The sequence below is a fragment of the Kryptolebias marmoratus genome, linkage group LG4, assembly GCF_001649575.2.
Source record: "Kryptolebias marmoratus isolate JLee-2015 linkage group LG4, ASM164957v2, whole genome shotgun sequence".
NCBI lineage: Eukaryota > Metazoa > Chordata > Actinopteri > Cyprinodontiformes > Rivulidae > Kryptolebias > Kryptolebias marmoratus.
In genome coordinates, this window is record NC_051433.1 from 15,492,874 (window position 1) to 15,505,569 (window position 12,696).

Here is a 12,696-nt window from a genome sequence, read left to right on the forward strand (position 1 = left end):
CATGGTAACCTTAAACGAACCTTGCTTTTATCAAGCCATCACGCATTCTGGCTCAACTTGTTGTTCGACGGAACAGGATTTTGTGTTTACGCTGTAGGACGGCAGCAGACTTGGAGCATGAACGACAAAAGAGTCCTCGGTCAACGGGAATCAGCGAGTTCTTATCTTGGCTTGATCAGTTATATGGTTAAACCCTTGCTCTTGTCTTTTGTTTGTTTCAGGGACTTCCTCATTGTCAGCGCCAGTCGGTTTGCGTTATTAAATAGGCATAACCAGCACGTCTGTCTGGAGAGATTAAAAAAGAGGAAGAGCACCGTGTGTGTGTGTGTGTGTGTGTGTGTGTGTGACGAGCCAGTGTATTAGTGTGATTCAGTACCATAAACAGTAAAATTGCTTAAGGACGCCTGCAAGAAATGTGACACATCCAAACATCCCAAAGAAATGTTGCTCTTTCATTTGGGTGTGCAGCGACGGTCAGAGCAACGCCTCAGTTCCACTGAATGTATTTGAAATGACAAAACAAGAAGATAAATCATCGCGCCGTGAAAAACTCCTTCAGTTAATGTCACATGCATGTTTTCAGAAAATCAACAATCTCGCTGCGCCTCTGTGACCTCGCTCGGCATGCAGTTTGGTTTCAAAAGAGCATATTGTCATTGTCTTATCAACACGTTCACAACAGATGTGTAAGCGAAGAAGATGGGGCTGTGTTTCACGCTTTTTGTTTACCTTGATCATCTCAGCCACGTAGCTCTCAGGACCCGTGTATTCCGTGGAGTCTTTGACTTTTACCAGGACAATGAAGTACAGATAGTGCCACATATTATGCTCCTCCTTGATGTGCTCTTCGAAAGTCACCGTCTTATTGTCAAACTTGTCACGCTCCAGACCTGCAACACAGCAATACCAATGTTTATGGGATGAAAATGGTGTATTGGAAAAAAAAACCACACACATAAGAAGCTGATGATAGCTTCTCATTTAACTGTTTATGTTTTTTTTTAATTACACGTGTGTCAATAATCTACAATAAGCTGGCTAATGTTCCTGTGATCATTATTTCTTTTTTTTTTTTTTTTGCTGTCACACTTTCAAAGTTCATGTACTGTTGGACTGTTTCAAACATCTTATATTGCGCTTTATTTTTCTGTGTCAGCATCTTCTCTACCAGACTGCCTCCATGATGTTGGGATCAGGACTCTGTGGGGGCCAGGTCATCTGCTGCAGGACTCCGTGTTCTTCTCATGACTACGACGGTTATTTATGACTCGAGTCCTTGTCCTGTCCTGTCACGTCATTGTTATGTTTAGGATCGAAATGACGTGCCTGTGACAGTATTACATGATCTATTACATGATGGGTAGTAATACACAAACACACACGATTTGTCTAAGCCCTTTACTTTAACCCAGCGATGTACAGTCAGGGTTGTGAAAGTTTTTACAATTAAAAGTTCAGTTCACACATACGTTAAACGAATCAACTGTTACAGCTGAATAATTAAGTGGTTTATGTTTATTTCTCCCAATTCTAGCAGCTCTTCGATGCCAAGTCGGGTCTGCAGACTGAGATCTGCATGAACTACTGCTGCAGCACCGGTTTAAATACAACGTTGCCCTCAGAAGTCATTTTAATAACACCAAATTTTTTGAAATTCTGCTTCTGTCGAAAAAAAGAAATCATCAGTGGCTCTGATTGATCAGAAACCTGATTTGCTGTTTTCATGCTGATTTAGGCTTGCAGGCATAACTCCAGTTTCAGCAGTATTAAAGTCAGACCTGCTCAGATCAAAATGAACAAAAATGATGAACACCATTCAGAAATGCTTATTAGCATTCATCTTGGCATCTATGGAAAGAAAAAGACAAATTCAAAAGTGGACAGAACAATTGCGATGAATAATGTATGGTTCAAAGTTTAGCTTCTGTCTCTTTTGGGGATGACTAATAAGACTTAACTCTGTTCTATACATTAGGTTGATTGGTAGAAAAATGATGCAGGACCAGACAACTTTGTTTAAGGTGAGCCCAGCTATCTGCTTGTCAGGCAGGGTGCACGTTTTACTCTGTGATGTAGAGAAGTGAGAATATTTATTTCAAGCAGTTCAACAGTCTCCTTTCTTTTTTTGCAAACTATTTTGTTGCAACTCCAGATCAAATCCATACCCCCCCCCAAAAAAAAAAATAATACTGGAAAACTATACTCATAGAACTAAGAGACATTTACTATTTCTAAAATGTTAACTAATTAACATCATACTTGAGTAGTGGCTGTTGTATTTGGTCCAGCATTTCTAATAACATATTTAATCTACAATAGTCTCATTTTACTATTAATGTGTTTTTGATAGTTATTTGTGTTAAGTGTTATTCATTAACTTTTGTACCATTAACCTGCTAATGACTGCAGATGAAAAAAAGCCCATAAGGCTAAATCTGGCACATTTACATGATGGACTTAAATACTCATGTTAAGTAATATCAGATCACTAACAAACTAAAATCATAATTACTGTTTTTTAAATTCATTTATTTATTTCTACTTTACAGTGTGCAACCCACTGTAATGCTGATTGCAGATTTTACACATTTTCTTTTCTTCAAATTAAGCTGCTTTGCTATGAACATGAGTCTGAAGTCTTTGCTTTTTTAATCAAAAGATTTTTTTTTTTCTCTCTCGTTTCATTTTTACCACTCAGATCAATTTCACACTGGTAAACCACGAGTCATCTTCTAAACACAGGAAGTGTTTTTTGTAAAACAGAAATTATGACTATGAGTAAGGTAAAAGATAAAAACGGATACAGGGGTGAAACATGCAACGCCTCTATACAAATAGTAAAGACAAGCTTAAAGTAACCTGACGTAGGTAGCTCCTTAAACAACCTCAATTTGGAGAAATAAAGTTTAATTCTGACTGGATCGACAAGCTAATGGCTAGTCTGAGCAGGATTCAAAAGTGGATTGTTTCCATCTTAAAACAACTCTGTACTCAAATCTTTTGAACCGTCATTCAAAGGCAGTTTTATAAAACTTTACATGGTTACTCTGGCAGAAATATTATGCCATTCCTGCTGGAAGGACCCCAGGCTGCACCAGAAGTGCTACAGCTAGCTGCTGCTGTCCCTGTTTGCCCTTTTAAATAACCATTACATTCTATGTAAATGACCATGTAATTTGAAACTGGCAGTGATATAATTGTTTATAAAATAATCTTTACGAAACTTTTGAGATTAAAGTTGTTACTTTTTGCTTTGGTCTTAGTCTCGCTGGGACTAGCCATTAGTTCAAAGTCATGTTGCAATTGAAGTTTATTTGTTCAAAGAGCTATCTGCAACAAGTAAGATATCAATTGTTCAAACCCTTCCACAGAATCCCACTTCAAAAGATCTGATTTATCTCTTTAAAAATACCAACACTGTGATGACTGACCAACAAAATAGTTCTCTTTAATAGTAGTTACATTATAAGACAGCATGATGTTTAGCAACATATGACTATGAGTTGGTTGGTGATAACTCAACAATTAAAAAAAAATATTACAAAATTAATACTGGTTAGTCTTTTCGACAGAAGATGGGTGTGAGCCTGATGGGTTGGACAAAAATGTATTTGGCCGCAGATAAAGATCAGCCATGTGCCAGATGAACATGACACAAACCAATCACTGGCTTCAGCCCCCATGAGCCCTACAAACCAATAAAACGCAGCAAGAGACGGAATGGCTCATGAAACCAAGCAGGAGGACGCCAGGCCACTTTATTCCTGCCGAGACCGACTCCTAATCTCTGCATCTCCTGTTTTCTTGTGGTCCTTCTGGAAACCATAGAGACAGCAGCTCCCCCTGTGGCCTGGCCTTATTTAACATGAGTGAGTCAGAGCTGAAGGCTGGCTGCTTGACACAATACTGCTCCCTTTCCATATGCTTACCACTTGTCCTGACTGCCTGTCTCAACATATGCGCGCTCACACACATCCTCACAATACCTCATGTAGTGCTGAGCTCACACACACACACTGTAAATGTACTTATTTATATAAATACACGTTTTGTACTCATGCACACAATGCCATACAAAGCAGGGACAGTGTGGATAATCGGCAGAGTTGCAAAACATATGGTAGGGAAATTAAGTGTGCGCATGTGAGAGTGTAGGAGAAAATGTGCGTGTGAGTGAGACAGACATGAATTATAGAGGCCGAGCTGAGCAGTGGCAGGAAGCTCTCATGACTCAGCCTTCGTTGGAACGGCAGAAAAGTGAAAAGGGGGGGTGGGGGATGTGGGGGAACTTCAGCTAAATGCATCCACCTTTACAGATGTACTTACCAGAAACCTCAAATACAACAGAAAATCCGGCATTCTTTTGGGAATTTGGGAAGAGAAGGAGTGGCTTCAAATGGATTGTTAAAGATAAGCAAGCTTTAAGTGTAGAGGCCATTCAGCAGGAAAAAAAATAGCCTTGATAGGCAGACATGGCATATTTGTTTTAGCAGAACTGGAATGTTTCCAGTGTTTTTATAACTTATATATTTAACTTTATATTAATTTTCTTTTTCTTGTTTTGTGTAATTAAGTTTGTGCTTAAAAATAGTTTTCAAAGAGTGGGGAAAAGAATCTAACTACCACATTAAAGAGACATGATTACCCCAACGAAAAGACTGCGTTTGAACTTCCTGAAACAGACTTATGAATTTCCCTTTTAAGTTACATGACTCGATCAAAGGGTTAGCAGCTGCTTGAAATTCCACCTCGTTTTACCAATCAGATGACCAGTCGGAGCATGCTGGACCTTTTGGGGAGGAGCTGGAATTCTTCTCTTTATGTTGGGAAGGAGCAAAGCAGATGTTCTTGCGTGCAGTTTCCCCAAATGTCCATCATCATAAATAACTACACCACATGTTGGTCAAATGATTACTGCGTGAAATTTTAACTGAACACAGTTCCACATGAACGCAAGGCTAAAACAATTAAAAAAACAAATTCATAAAACACCTTTCCTTTGTGGACAGCCCCCAAAAAGCACAAGACAGTAGCTGCACTGAACAATCTGAATTGTTTTACCACCAAGTTCCTCTCCTTCCACAAAACATCCATGTCCACAATGAATTTTCTGGAGCGAGGTAAAACCTGAATCACCAACAACAGCACTAAAAAAAAAAAAAAGAAAAAGTGACCTACATCTTTGATTGTTGAACATATTTCTGACGCAACACCGTCAACAAAGAAATGCGTGTTTTGCAAAGCTGTCGGAGTGGATGCAGAACCATGAATGAACATTTAAACAATATTTATGGTTGTCACTGTTGGCATTGCAAGTAATTAGTAATGATTTTTTTTAACTTACTGCGTGCTGTTTTTTAAAAAATCAGTTTGCAGTGTGCTAATCTCAGCTCAACTTGTTGTACGTGTCATCAGGTTGGATACTGAGCTCTCATACTATAACAACGTCCTTAAAGGGTTATTAAGTGTGATCTGAAAGTGTAAAACCATTCCTGTAAAAACACCTGCCCGGTAGGAAAGGGAGCAGAAGTGGAGTGTTTTATCACACTTTCTAAACTTGAAAACATCTAAAGATGCTTTTTTTTTTTTACTAAAGCATGTTACATTTCATTAAGACTTCAGAAGATTATGCCAGCTTGTGAAAGTCACAAAACGGTTCATTTGAAGGAAGTAAATGTTCTTGTAGACCTCCAACTAAAGTCCCTTCAGTAGACAAGCTGAGGACACTTACCACAAATGAAACAAGTCGTCTTCAAAACCTCTTCTTTCTTTTGTTTTTCACTTCTCAGGTCAGCAAAAGTGTCAATGATTACACCAAAAATGAGGTTGAGGACGATGATAATAACCATGAAGAAGAACAGCAGGTCGTAAATTACTCTGGCTGCAAACAGTGGCTCCTAAACAAATGAAAGAAAACAAGGTTGTACAGAGTGCACATCTTAAAAATGGACATTTCAGTGATTATTTAGGTACTGAGAGCAAATGAGGGAGATTGTTCTGCTCAAATACATGATCCAAAAGGCAGGCCTTAATATGCTGGGGATGATGTCATGTGTTTAAAATGAGGTTAATCTTGGGCCTTTCTGTATGTTAATGGAAACAAGGCCACAGGTACCAGATGCTGAAATAACAGAGACGACAGAAAGTCAACATGATGCAGCTGGGCTTGGTCAGGTCAGCATAATCCATTGATCAAATCAGGAACCCATTTCATATTTTTTATTGCCTGCCTCTGAGAGGTTTGTTTTTGCCTGTGCGTGTGTCTATCTGTTATCAAAATATCCCATAAACCACTGGATGAATTTTAATGAAACTCGCAGAAAGTAATTGGATGTACATCTACAGCTGATTATCTTTTGGAGTCAAAAGTTAATGACTCCAAAAGCTCAAGATTCAAGACCTGATTAAAAACAGCTGCCACAGCCAGATGAACCTAAAAAAACCCCCCCCAAAAATAAAGAAATAGCTGTAACTCTGTCAATTTTATAAATAATGACCTACAATTTGGTGTGCTGGTAGCTGAGAGTCATCCTAACACGTACTCTGAGCGCTACCCGATTTCACAAAAACTTGGTTTATAATTTTACCAACCGTTTCCTTCAAGGAAGGAATGCCAGGCCTTCAGAATTAATTAGGTTGCCAAAAATAATGAGTAGTCTTGTCTGTGGGTGCAAGAGTCAAAAGCCTCTTTATTTTACGACTCTCCCACCTTTAGGAAACTATGCAGGGTATTATTCATGTCTTGAAACTGCCTCATTTCTTCAGAAACTGAGTACTCTGATCCAAACACTAAAGTGTTGCATACACACATTCACATCCTCTTTCTGACATCACTTTCAGTTGAGCCTGAATTCAGTGGAAGCCTATTCCAGGACTTGATTTCTCACACAAGCCAGAAGCAGTGCAGCTGGAAGGGAAACGTTGCGAAAGCTCCTCGCTTTAAAATCAAGAGTTCAGTGTGCTGTGAGCTCACATGCAACTCACATGACCTGTTCTGCAGCCACACACACAGACACACAGACTGGGACCCTGAGGAGGAATCATTCCAGGCAAATACCTCCTTAGAAGGCTTACGAAGAACATCCCCCACGCCTCCTCCACTCCTCAAACCGTGACTCAACACGGTAACAATACACATCAGCAGGGAGTCGCATGTCCGCTCCATGTTGCTGTCCTCCTCATCGTCATCCCCGGTTTCTGATTAAACAGAGAGCACCAGAAGTTTAACCCTCAACAGTTTATTGAGAACCACAAAACGGGTCATATTCAGGAAATCAACACACCCTGTTGTGTTTTTACCAACCTGGTCAAACCGGCCAACCAGGAACGCCGAGATTAACCTCAGCCAAAACAAACTGTAGCTCAAAGTATCTGATCAATTCAAAAACACATCAACCAAAGCGATATGCAAATATGTCACGTGTGGGAAATGTGTAAAACATTTGCATATCCTTCACCTCAAATTAATCACATGTTTGAATAGATGCCTTTCTTTATGTGTGCAGGGTATTAGCTTAGATTCCATGGAACTACGTCACTGTGTGTTTCTCCATTTAACTAAAGTAGTAAAAGTTGTTCAAACAATACTTGTGAACTCACTTTGACGCGTTTCTAAATTCCTTACTTTGAATCATAAATTGAAGGACAAAAAAAGATTATGACACCAGTATAGCAATAATCTGCATTTTATTTACTCATGAATCAATAATAGTGCCACACTCAGTATGCTTATCGTGTGATAATGTTGTACTTGTGATATTCATATTTAGCATTTTTTTTTAAAAACTTTAAACAATAAAAGCAGCATTTTTGTTTTTAAAAATGCCTACAGCCTTTTAGTAATGAGTAAGTTGTGTAAGTAAGTTAATTCTTTAAATTTAAGGCATAATCTATTTTGTTTTAGAACAAACATCCTTGACTTTACTTGCATAACTTAGTATCAGTTTTGTTTGCATGTTTTGGCTCTCTGTGAGACGCCTGTTAGTCAAAGCGGAAATGTTTTTGTTCAGCTGGAACGTAAAACGAGGAGGGTCTGTAAGTCGTTCTAAAATAGTAGGAGGAGGAATATTGAACACCTCCGACAGAGTAAAACTGTTCTGACTTGAACAGACAGAAGTGTTTACATTTTTATACCATGGTTCAATGCTGAAGTACAGTCATGGGAAAAAGAAAGTCCACCAGCTTTCATTTTTAGGGTTTTACCTAAGAAAAATGATCTGCTCTTTACCAGATAGTAAAATTATTCAGATCTTACCTCAAGTATTTTAAAACACAACAGTTTCCACCACGTCAACAAAAATTAAGCCAAACTGAAAAACTGTGTGAAAACTTAAGTTCACCTCATGATAACTTTATCAGTCCCTTACATCATTGTGGATGAATTTTGGCCCACTCTTCTTTACAACGTTGCTTTAGTTCATGGAGGTTTGTGAGCATTAGTTTCTGCACAGCTCTCTTCAGATCCCACCACAGCGTTTCAGTCAAGTTGAGGTCTGGACTTTGACTGGACCGGTGCAGCACTTTGAGTCTTTTCTTTTTTACCCGTTCTGTTGTAGATTTGCTGCTGTGTTTGAGATCATTGTCCTGTTTCATCACCCAGTTTGGCCCAAGATTTAGCTGTTGGTCAGATGGTCTCACGTTTGACTTTTCAATACTTTTGTATGATCATGATCGACCCAATGACCGCACGGTGTCCAGGTTCTGTGGCTGGAGAACAAGCCCAAATCATCGCCCCTCCACTACTGTGTTTGACAGCTGGGATCAGATGCTTCTGCTGATATGCTGCGTTTGGTTTTCTCCAAACATGGCGCTGTGCATCATGGGTATATGTCTCTACTTTGGTTTGTAAATTTGCTTCTGAATGAACTGCAAGACTTTTGAAACAAAGTCTTTGGACAAATGAGACCAAAGTCATGTTGCTGTATTTGTTATAGAGAGTTTTCTCCTGGTAACCCTTCCAAACAAGCCAAACTTGTTCAGTCTTCTTCTAATTGTTCTGTCATAAACTTTAACCTTTAACCTGCTAACTGAGGCCTGTCGTGTGTAAGATTCTCTGAACATTGCACAATCTGACCCTGGTGTGACTTTGCTGGATCATCCACTCCTGGGAAGATTGGAAACTGCCCGAAATGTTTTCCTGTTTTGAATAACTTGTTTTGTCACTATAGAAAGAAAAACTCCAAATGATTTGGAAATGACTCTTAACCTTTCCCAGACTGATAGGCAGCAACAGTTTCGTCTTTAAGGTCATTGCTCATGTCTTTCCTCCTCATTGTCTTAACACATACCAGCAAACTGTCAAAACTCCCGGCTTTGTAGACGTGCTCACACTGACGATGATTTAGTTAATCAATACATCTGACTGGCAGCACCTGACTGCGACTGTCCCTCCTAAATTCTATAAAAATCAGCAAGGCTGGACTTTTTTATTTTGTGTGTTTTTGTATACTTGAAGTCAGGTTTGAACCTGATAAAGACCAGGTCATTTTGATTACATCCTCATACGTAAGGGTGGACTTTCTTTACCTCCCATTACTGTAATGAAAACTTTTCTATTTCCTCAGAAATAAAAAAAAGTATATAAAAAAGTTGCAGCTGCGAGCCTATTTACATGCATTATCTATCACAGTATTTTGGGCTAAAACTTTTATCTGTATATAGTTTGTAGGAAACCGTTTTTGCTGGTTTATGATCCCAACCAGCCTGATGGGTGGGAAGTTCCAAGAAACTGAACTTTTTTTCAAGATGTGACCATAAATCCATGTCACGTGCAGGTTAATGAGGTCACACGTGAGTTACTCGGGTCAAACGGCAGTCATCTGACACTCACATGCATTTAAGTGAGAATTGGTGTTAAAATGCAAAACAAAATGGAAAAAAAAAATCAAAGCTTTCATTTTCTGTAATATGAGAGCTCAGTTCTCTAGTTGACTACAACTTCTCTCCTACCTTCCTCATATTAATCTCTATATGCTGTAATTTTACCACCCACTACCCGTTTCTGTAGCAAATCACTTAGTAGTTCAATTAGAAAACAAGGGACATGAAAACACGCCTCAACATAAGTTAAATGATTGGCTTGCAAATACAAACAGTATAACTTATGTTGCCTTTAATTTACATCATAAATTTGCTCTTGACAGTTTTTCACACTTTGAATCAGAACAATTACCTTCCTGCAGAACATTGGAGCTGCAGTTCTCATTGTGACACATTCCTGTAGTCAAAAAGTCTCCAGCCATAGTGTCTCCGTTTTCTTTAAAAACAGGAACAAACAGAACATTAGTTTTAACATACAGGTCTCGTATGTTTAAGGGAAAAAGCCCAGAATGTCAGCTGTGCGTCCTCACTCTGGGTGGTGTTGGGTATCCGGTCCACCTCTAGGATGAAGTCGTCTTTGAAGAAGATGTAGCCAACGATGGAGAACAGGTAGACCAAAATGAGAGCGAGCACAGCCGTCAGCACGATGGAGCGTCCATTTCGAGTCACACTCTTGATGACGTTCAGCAACGTCTCTTCTCGGTACACCAAGTCAAACAGCTGTTGGAACACGACACAAATTACAAAGGTGCAGAACTAAAGAACAACAAAAGATTTGATCATCTAAATGCTAGGATTGTGCATCTCTGATCTTTGGATGATATGATATGCATCTCAGTGCACTGGCAATAATCCAATTCATTAAGACCAACAAAACTGACAACATAACATGGGTCTTTATTTAACACAATGTGATTTGATGCAATAAAACAGGATGAGGCAAAGGAATGATCCTCTGAAAGTCATAGAGACTAATCATTTAAAAAATAAAACATTTCAGAAGCAAACCTCCCTTACATTTTTATAACACCTGGCTCACAAATTAAACATTGAAGCACAGTGTAAAATAAAAAAAGTGCCAGGCAGCAGATGTGTTTAGCAAAATATTTCACTAATCACTGGATAGATTTTAATGAAACTCTCAGAAAGTAATCACTGCATGCACATTAACGACTGATTAACTTTTGGAGTCAATCCGATTCAGGGTGGACGCCACAGTTTTAATCCACCAAAGCAAACACAAGAGAACTGCCAAAGGTACAAAATATGCCCGTCAGAAAATTGTCCAAAACATGAGCTGCTTCACACAACAATCCAATCTAGAGTTGGAGCACAGGCAAGGTTTCCAGAAAGTGTTCACCTGTGAACTTTAACCTCTTGACCTTGAAATAAAAACGGATCATTCTTGACCCATGAGATGTCCAGTTGTGCAGTTTGACATCCTTACGTTACACCGTTGCAGAGTTTGAGCTCGGACAAATAAGCGAACAGATGGACAGCCCCGTCTTATAACAGGCGTATGAGAATCACTATAATTTAGTCATTTTTACAGATATTGGGCAACAATTTGGTATGGTTGTAGCTGAGACACATCCCAACACACACTCCAAGAGCTAACTGATCCCAAAAAAATCTATTTGAAATAATACATATTACATGCTGCCTTAAATGCCAAAGTTTTAAAACTGTTAATATTCTAGAAATTGGATGGATTATGTCAGAACACCTGGCAGCAAATCAGAATAGTGAACATTCAAATACACATAGTTCAATCATTTTTAGTGCACTTTGTTTTAACAAACTCTAACCCACATCAAGGTTTTTCTTCAGGAATATAAGTTAATTCACATGATCAGGGTGAAGAACACTGCTAAGTTACTTAGAAATACTAGAAGACAACAGATATGGCACCAGAAGAAGAATAATGCATAAAAAAACAAAACAAAAAAAACAGATTTAACTGATCTTTCCTTTAAGGCCTGTAGGAACAAAACCTGCTTGCAGACTCTTCATCTAATGAATGAATGGGTCTGATATCAGGTCAAATCAAATGATATATGTCAATTTAATCACAAAATTGCATCCAATAATGGCTGCTACTACTGATGCAATCAAGCTGTGCACACGCAGGTTCATTAATCAGTACGGATCAGTTAATCTTCACATCCCTAATAAGTATAAAATGTTATGATAATTTTGATTTCTTTGCTAAATGTTCCCTTTCCTGCCTCACACTACTTGTTTTGATCTGTTATGTTGCACTTGTATAGGAGCTGTAATCGTGTCATCTTCAATATGACAAGTCTAAAACAAATCTGTGGCACCGGCACTTAACACTCCAAAAAGAAACGCAACAACATTTAATCAACAAATCAATCAAAGTTTGGCTTCTTGGAATGTTTGTTTGAACACACCATTACAAAAGGATCAGGTTTTTTAAAAAAAGGACATAATTTAAAAGGTGGTAGATTGATATTAAATAGAATGAATTTATAGCACGCACATACTGTATGCATCATATGTTTGCCTCACCAACAGACTGTAGAAAAACACATGGCCAAACACCCCCAGGCAGCAGATGATGAGGTAGATGAGATGATAGAGGAACTCAAAGTCCATCACCATGGCTTTATATCCTCGCGTGAAGGTCCCTCGATTTCCAACAAAACTTATTAGGAAGATGATTTTGTTGCAAACCTGGAAGACAAAAAAGGCCAAGTCTTTAGTAATCAGAATGTAACACGGACTAAGGGATCGATAATTTATGCTAACAGTTTCTTCTAACAGAAAGTGTTAACATCGATGGGACAACAGCAAGCGATCACCTAAATGAGGACACAGAGATGTATTTGCACTTGTGGGCAACCTGTAACTTAT

General features: G+C 38.7%; 1 protein-coding gene across 3 annotated transcripts in view; it reads right to left on the minus strand.

Annotated features, from left to right (window-relative positions):
- Window positions 1–12,696, minus strand: part of itpr1a (inositol 1,4,5-trisphosphate receptor, type 1a) — a 74,234-nt gene that overhangs the window by 3,067 nt on the left and 58,471 nt on the right. For all 3 annotated transcript variants that reach the window (XM_017415941.3, XM_025005834.2, XM_037975500.1), the window contains 6 exons: window positions 12,352–12,516; window positions 10,350–10,539; window positions 10,172–10,255; window positions 7,058–7,197; window positions 5,732–5,897; window positions 730–890 (listed from right to left, as the gene is read on the minus strand). In XM_017415941.3, the coding sequence (XP_017271430.1) occupies window positions 730–890; window positions 5,732–5,897; window positions 7,058–7,197; window positions 10,172–10,255; window positions 10,350–10,539; window positions 12,352–12,516 (906 nt within the window). The remainder of the gene's footprint in view (window positions 1–729; window positions 891–5,731; window positions 5,898–7,057; window positions 7,198–10,171; window positions 10,256–10,349; window positions 10,540–12,351; window positions 12,517–12,696) is intronic.